At 32.7% G+C, this 8,786-nt stretch overlaps 1 protein-coding gene across 1 annotated transcript; it reads left to right on the plus strand.

Annotated features, from left to right (window-relative positions):
* LOC136079280 (piggyBac transposable element-derived protein 4-like) lies at window positions 1-1,161 on the plus strand. Its single transcript, XM_065795011.1, has one exon. It carries the CDS (start codon window positions 1-3, stop codon window positions 1,159-1,161), a length of 1,161 nt encoding a protein of 386 aa, XP_065651083.1.
* The last annotated feature ends 7,625 nt before the right edge of the window (window positions 1,162-8,786 follow it).

Consider the following 8,786-nt stretch of genomic DNA (forward strand, 5'->3'; position numbering starts at 1 on the left):
ATGGCTTCGGCTAGAAAATCTTACCCTAAAAGAAGTAATTATTCTGTTCAAGATCTAATTGAATACATGGGAGAAAGCGATGAATTATCTGATATTAGTTCTAATGATGGTTCTTCTAATGAAGGTTCAGTTAAATCTGTTACAGAAGAAGAAATAATTTGCTCATCATCAGCAGATGATGATAATGAAACTGACCTTCTTGACACTGATGTAATGCAATTAGAACAAGATAATACAAACAATGAACCAAGTTGGGTTAAAATAGACGGTTATAAAGCCAATTTTGCTAAATTTGAGGGTAATGCGGGACCTCATCCAAGTTTTATAGTTAATAGTACTCCTCTTACTATATTTGAAGCATTTGTAACAGACGACCTCGTTGATCTTACTGTCGAGCAAAGTAACCTTTTCGCAGTACAATATCGTAAAAATAATATAATTAAAGATAAATCCCGAGTTCAAAAATGGAGACCTTTAGGCAGAAACGACATCAGGCTCTATATAGCATTCATTTTATATCGTGGAATCTTATGGAAACCAACACATGCTATGTATTTTTCAACAAACTCTCTGTTTGACACACCACTAATAAGAAAAGTATTGTCTTTTGATAGGTTTTGTCTTATTGAGAAGTTTCTTCATTTTGTTGATAACAGTAGTTTGCCAATACATTTCTGTAAAAAAGCAAAAATTAAACCGATCTATGACTACCTAGTAAACAAATTCAAAACTCTGTATATACCAAATAAAAATATATCAATAGACGAATCACTGCTGCTTTGGAAAGGTCATTTAAGCTGGAAACAATACATTCCAAGCAAGCGTTCCAAATTTGGAATGAAGTCCTTTGCATTATGTGAATCAGCTACTGGCTATATTTGGAATTGTTTTTTGTACACTGGTAAGGAAATGACTGAAAGTTTTGCACCAGACTTGAAAAAATACAAATATCAAGCTACTAAAATTGTTATTACTCTAATGGATAATTTAATTGGTAATGGCTATTGTTTACACATTGATAATTGGTATACATCTTATGAAATTTGCAAAGTATTGCTGGATCATAATACTGATTGCATAGGTACATTACGTAATAATCGCAAACAGTTACCGCAGGATATAAAGATTGCTAAAATTAAAATTGGTGATACTTTAGTTTGATATGATACTAAAACAAATATAATGTGTACCAAATGGAGAGACAAGAAAGATGTGCACATGCTGAGTACCTGTGTTCAAAATGATACAATCACTGTTAATAGAGCTCGCAGAGAAAAAAATATTCCTCTAGTGATACATGAATAAAACAAAAACATGGGTGGTGTTGACCGATCTGATCAAATGTTGACAACATATGAATCCGAAAGAAAAAGACTTAAAAAATGGTACAAAAAGATTTTTATGCATTTGATTAGCGTTTGTGCATTCAATGCAAATATTATAAACAATAAGTTATCACCTAATATGACATCCTTACAGTTTAGAGAGTCCATTATCAAAGAAAGCATTGTTAAATACCATGAATCCATCGAGAAAAAAAGAAGTAGAACTCGAGTATTACCTTCTCCTTTAAGATTAATAGAGCGTCATTTTGTTGATGCTATACCAGCAACAGAAAAAAATATGAAACCAAGTAGAAGGTGTGTTGTCTGCTCTGAAAACAAGATTAGATCAGATACCCGATATATGTGTCAAGACTGTAATGTTGGTTTGTGTGTTGTGCCTTGTTTTAAAATTTACCATACAAAAGAAAAATTATAGGTTTTTGTAAATAATTGAACTTTTGTTATTATATTTTAAATGTCTTACAAATCTTTGTTTTATTTTTTTGTTGCCTATAAAATTTAGTTCCTCGTTGATATTATCAAGAAATGTTAAATGCTATTAGGTTGTTTATTTTTTTTTATTTTTTTTTGCAATTTTCGGCGTACTAAACGAAAATTAATTAAACAGTTTAAAAAAAATCGTTAACATAAATATTTTGCCGTAAATAACAACGTGATTTTTAAAATTACGCCACAGTTAAGGGGTTAGGATGTCAAGATACGGAAAACAGTTAAAACTGCAACATTTTCTGTCTTAAAATGATTCTCAGTGTCTTTTATCTGTGACTTTTGTGCATTTGATTAGCTCTGCAATGCGCTCGCGTAATACGTCTTATTTTGACGGCATTTTAAATTCTGCTATTGAATGTGTGCTGGGTAGCGAGGTGGAATTAGTTTAAAACACCTCCATACCTCGTCAAAACTTATATAAAGCTTTTTTTATGAGTAAAAATTCAGCATTAAATTATTTATCTAACAATCCAATAAAACTCACAGTTCATATTTTTCTTTTCTTCTAATTTTTGTTGTAGGTGCCAATAGAGGACCTGGTGAATTTTTAACCAAACACCGTTGAAATGCTTTAAACTAGGAAGTTCACGCCCCCTTCCTTACCACTAGCGAAAATTATAACCAAATACTGTTTTGAACTCTGAATCTCTTGCTTCAATACAAGTACTCTATTCATTGCGCCACCGCTGCTCAAATATATTTTAAACAGTGCTTTTAGAAGGTTCTTCCCAGTAATTCCCGACGGGAAATAATTTTTTTTTCTTTAGAATCGCCGAAATATTAGTTTAATAATGGCTGATTCAGTATGGAAATATTTTTTAAAAGAAAAAGCAGGCGAACAAGCCAAGTGTTTTAAATGTCTTAATAAACTAATAAGTTGTATGGGCTCGTCAACCAGTGGATTAATACAACATTTTCAACATGTTCATAACATTAATATCAAGAAAAGAAACTTAAATGACAATTATATAGCTGGTTCAAGTAACTGTGAGACAAAACCGGCAAAGGCGAGTAAGTTTCTTGCACTATTTTTTTCTTAGAAACAGTGTTTAGCAGAGATATTGGCCAGATTTGCGGCCATTGATGAATTTTTAATTCACAGAATAGGCGAAAGTGAGTTCATTCGTCAAGTATTAAGTGAAAAACAATATCATCTTTCATAAGGTGAAAACAATGTGATGAAACTAACTCATGAATATTTGGCTATGGAAAAAAATGAATTTATTGTTAAAAAAAAATCACATAGAGAAAAAGTAGAAAATTTAGTCTAACGTTTAATGAATAGACAAGTCTACGCAATCAAAGATATTTGAATATCAATATTCATTTCAATAAGTTATTTATTAATCTAGGATTTGTTAAAATCATGGAAGTTGTGTAGCTGATGTAACAATTGACCTAGTTCAAGTGAAAATATCAGAATTTGTAATTATCTTTTCAGATTTTATTGCATTAACCACTGATCATCTACAGTAATGATCAAATTTGGTAGATTATCTGGTTTTATACACCAGTTATATTATAAACACGGCATACACTTGGCTGTAATGGAAGTTATTTATTAAAGAAATGAACATTCTAGTATTTGTAACATTTATTCTTTAGAAATTGAATCTAGATTTTCTTGTGATAGCTCTAGCAAATCTGAAAATGATAACCTAAACAATTTCGAACCGCTAATAGGTGTAAGAGAAGATATAAATGCGGGTTTACAAATGATTAGAAAAACAAATAAGTTATTTAAAAATATGACTTAAAGAAAATTTATTTTACAAGACTATGTAAAAGTAGAGCACGAAATTGAACTCAATTTACTGCTAGATTTATGGTCCAGATGGAACAGTATAATTATGACAATGGTTGAAAGACTTTTTAAAGTGATGGACGCAGTGAAATAAGCATTAAATAAGTTGAGCTCCCTATTTAACGATATTTATGTCTTAGTTTCAAAAACTGTTTCCAACGCTCTTCAACCAATCAAAACAGCTGCAGAATTATTAGGTAAATAAGATGAAAATTTGCTAATTCTTGTGCAATTTACATTTTTTTTTTGATTGCCTGTGTAACAATAGCGATGCAATTTCAGAGGAGATGTTGCTAGTTCTGTCTCTTCGCGTTAAAGATTGAAGAAATCAAGATTTTGTGACTTTGATTAAATACCCCCAAACGCGTGATTTACATTCAACTGCTTCTCCTGAGCTTACTTCATCTTCAAAAGATGCAATTATGCAAACAACTTATTTAATAGATTATTCAGTGAAGATGTCGATATTGGAATCGAAAGTGAATCCTCTTTAGAAAAAAAAGTTACAAATATTAAAGGCAGAATGGCGATAGCTATAAATGCAGCATATAAACCTAAAAATGTGTTATAACTGAAGATTCTAACAAAGACCTCAAAATAGATTTTTTAATGGATGAGAATACTGGAAATATTCAAAATAGCTAAAAAAAGCTGCTTGATACCCAAACTTGCATACAGCCAACCTAAATAGAAAGCAATAGAGTATTTTCATTGCCGAGTAATTTTTGCTCAAAACAAAGATCATCCCTTAGTGACTCATTTCTACACTGCCTAACAATTTAGAAAAATGAAATTATTAAGATTTAGATCAAATAAGTCTTTATTGGTCTTATTTATAGTCTGCATGTTCTGAAACCTGTAGCATCAGCCCTTAGGGAATGACATCATTAAAATCACGTCACACGAACTTTAATCTATTACCAGTATAAACGCAGGAACAATATCTTTTTCCAGGGCAAGACTTACTATTTAAAAGTGCTCATCTTTTTAGCTAAAATACTTTTAAGGCAAGAGATAAAGATTTCTCAGTAATTAAATGCAAAACTTATTCTAGGCTAATTAAGGAAAACAAAACCTTGAAATAAAAAAAAATTAAGAACGGTTAAACCCAATCTCTGAATCTCTGCAGGTTCTGAAACCTATAGTAACAGTTATTAAGGAACGAAACCACTTAAGTCACATTAAAACATTTTTTAAGTAATTACTAGTATAACCGGGTAAAACAATTTCTTTTTCCAGGCAAGACTCACTAAATAGAAATAATAAGATGGATTACTTCTATGGGGAAAAATAAAAAAATTTTTAGATAGAAAATGCAAAACCTAATCCCGAAGAGCTCATTAAAACAAAATCTTTTTTCAAAATCAAACTGGAGACTTGCCTAAGTTAAACTCAAAGCCGCTGCAAGTATTGAAACCTGTAGCAACAGCTATTACGGAATGACATCATTAAAATCACGTGACACAAATTTTAATTTACCATCAGTATAACTGCAGGAACAATTTCTCTTTCCAGGCAAGACTTACTAATGTTAAACTTTTCAGATAAAATATTTTTAAGGCAAGAGATCAAAATTTCTTAGAAATAAATAAAAATTTATTTATTACCAGTATAACTGCAAAAATAACTTCTCTTTCCAGGCAAGGCTTACTAATTAATAATGTTAAACATATCAGATAAAATAATTTCAAGGCAAGAGATAAAATTTCTTAAAAATTGAATGCAAAACTTATTCCTGGCTACAAAAGGAAAACAAAACCTTCATATAAAAACAAATAGGAGACCTGCCCAACTAAAACCCTCAGTTTTTGCATGTTCTGAAACCAGTAGTAACAGCCGTACGGAATTAAATCTTTAAAATCGAGTGAAACAATTTTTATTTTTTTCTAATATATCTGCAGGAACAAATTCTTTTTTCAGGCAAGACTCACTAAATAGAAATGATAAACTTATTAGATAAAACACTTTTAGGGCGAGAGAAAAAAATCTCTTCAAAATAAAATAAAAATATTTTTCTAGGTTAATTCAGGAAAATAAAATCTTATTATTAAAACAGAAAGGAAGACCTGCCCAACCCAAACCTTCAGTAGCAGCCTATTGTGAAACCTGTAGCAACAGTTACAACGGTATTACGTCATAAAAATCACGTGGCACAAATTTTAATTTATTACCAGTATAATCGCAGGATCAATAATTTTTTCACAGGCAAGACTTGCTAATTACAAATGGTAATCTTTTTAGAAAAAATGCTTTTTAAGACTAGAGATAAAAATATTTTCAGATAGAAAACGGAGACCTGCCCAAACCAAACCCTCAGTTGCTGGATGTTTTGAAACCTGTAGCAACAGCCATTGGGGAACGACCTGTAATAACATCCATTAGGTCATGGAATCTCTAAAATCACATGACACAAATGGTAAACTGGAGCCAAGATAATTACAGGATCTCTTTTTATTTTAGCCGAGATTGATTTATTTGTAAAGAGAAGATTATCTGATAAAGTACTTCAAGGTAAGAGAATACTCTTTTAAGGATGTGAAAATATTCATTTGTAAAGTTAATCAAATTGAAAAGCAAAAATGTTGCCTTAGCCACAAAGTTTCACCATGGTGTTTCGAACACCCAACACGCCAATTAAATTCCATGATTGTTCTAGTCCCAAATAATATGACGAACACCGACCGGCTAGAATCGCAAACGCCGACATAAAAAATTTTAGTATATTATACGCGACCCTATGATTACTTAATTCTTAACTATATACCAAAAAATTATTTCTTGTAAACCACTGTTTCCAATAAGACTCGAGTAGTTCAAATACTCAATTTAATCTCTTAGGATATCAAAAACAAATTGTATGGTGCCAGCAGCAACAAACTGGAAATCCAACCACTTACTTTAAAAAAACTTTTCATACAGGTCAAACCACACAGTTGACCACACAATACAACTTTTTCTCAAAAGAGTAATAGAAAAACGCAGACGCAGCCTAAGACATAAACTAATCGCTAACTTATCATACTACAAACTGCCGGAAACAGACCTAGAAATGCTAGACAAAATTTAGACAGAGATCTAAATTTTTTCATATCTTCACAAAGCACATCAGAGAGACATACCTTTTGCAACTAAGGAAGTTTAAGAGATAAATTCATTCCAAACAATATTTAAAAAATAGCAAAAGCCGCATTAGCAAAGAAGAAAACGATAACAAAAATAACACCCTTAGGCAACCAAATCCCTTTTGTGTTCCGCCAGAACCAAAAGACGCAAAACTCAGGAGACACTTTAAAATTGTTCAAACGAAGGTAACTCAACTCCTCAAAGAAAAAAAAAAAGACAAACGTATCATCAGAAATGAAAAACGAGAGCCATCAGACGCCAAGATAAGAACAAAATACAACCATCAAGGAAACGGACAAGGGCGGTGGAATCTGCATTCTTACCACCAACGACTATATAAAAAAAGTTAACAACCATCTTATAGACCCTGTAACGTATAATTACTCACATACGACCCGTCAACAGAAGCCAACAACATAGTCAACAATCTCATTGACCACCCATTGAAAACATACGTTATCAACAAAGGAATAGCTCACTATATGAGACCTGAGTTTCTAGGGCAAACACCATTCCTTTAAGGCCTACCACAAACTCACAAAGAGTAACTTCCTCTTCGATTGATTGTATCTGAATGCTCAGGCCTAACGGACAACATGCCCGAATGCGTGACTAAATACCTGTAGCTATTAGCATTAATTTTTCCGGCCTATCTAAAAGAGATGACACATCTACTGGAACTCCAACAAGAATTAAAAATCCCTTTCAAAAAGTTCTCTTTAGTTACAGAAGACGTCATATTCCTCTACACTAACATACCCCAACAGGACGCCATTGAGGCAATCAAACAATGCATTAACTGTACTCAACACTTTACCGGAATTTCTATTTTCCTACCAAACTTCCGCCAATGATACCCATAACACACTTTCTTCAACTCGTAGATTGAATCCTCTCGAACAGCACTTTTAAATACGGAAATAAACACTACAAGCAACAATACGGTACCTCCAATGAAACGAGAATGGCCCTTCCCTACGCCAACATATTTATGGGCAATATTGAAGGGAAAATTATGCACAAATTAAAAAAATCTGTTTTTCACTACAAAAGATACATTTTTGACAAGATTCTCTTACTATTCGATGGCACCATCGAAGAAGTAAGAGATAGTCCCCGCTAGACTACATGAACAATTTACACAACTTAATAAAATTCACATTCAACGTCTCCAAACAAAGTATTAAGTCCATGGACGTTAAACTATGCAAGGTTGCAAATGGCAGACTGTACTCAACACTCTACCAAAAACCAACTGACACAATGACCCTACTCAACTTTTTCTAAAATCACCCAAGACACCAAAAACCAAGCAAAGTCATCTTGAACACGTGGGACCTGGAGGACGAACTCAAAGAGCTGGCAAAAATTCTTGTCACAAAAGGGTATCCTCTAGCCGTGATTAATCATCAATTCCAAAAAGCCCTCGCAATAAACCAAGAAGAAATGATCGGCAAACCAAAGGAAGCCACAATAAAAATAACGACAACAACCACAGCAACGACTCACACATCCTACCAATTATACAACCCTTTAACTCCACAGGACAACAATTACGAGAGATTGTCATAAAACACTGGTACATCATTGAAAACGAAGCCTATCTTCACCGCATTTTTCCTATTAAACCAATGAAAGTCTCTGCGAACCACAAAACAATAAAAAACAAATTAGTAAGGACAAGACACAGACAAGCCCCACAACATACTGTTGCCAGAAGAGCAATGACGGAAACATAACACAAAAACATTGTTCTTATACGCTACTTGTAATTAAATTTGTGTTTCTAAACAATAGATATGTTTCACCTTTCATGATGTGGTTTTTACTCTACTCTCCTCTACCTAATCCCTCCCGTAACCTTAGCTTTCTCTCTGAAAAGCTTAGCCTCTGAATTTTACCTTAAGACAACATTTGATCAGTCCCCCCGCAAAACTAAGCCAACACAAGCCAATAATAAATCATATAGCACACAAAATACCAAATGATACAGGTAAAATTTTTCCTCCCATCCCCCCTCACAA

This window comes from Hydra vulgaris, chromosome 04, assembly GCF_038396675.1.
Source record: "Hydra vulgaris chromosome 04, alternate assembly HydraT2T_AEP".
NCBI classification, from domain to species: Eukaryota; Metazoa; Cnidaria; class Hydrozoa; order Anthoathecata; family Hydridae; genus Hydra; species Hydra vulgaris.

Excerpts from the sequence above, each read along its gene's own strand:
- LOC136079280 (XM_065795011.1), top strand. The coding sequence starts at position 1 with ATGGCTTCGGCTAGAAAATCTTACCCTAAAAGAAGTAATTATTCTGTT.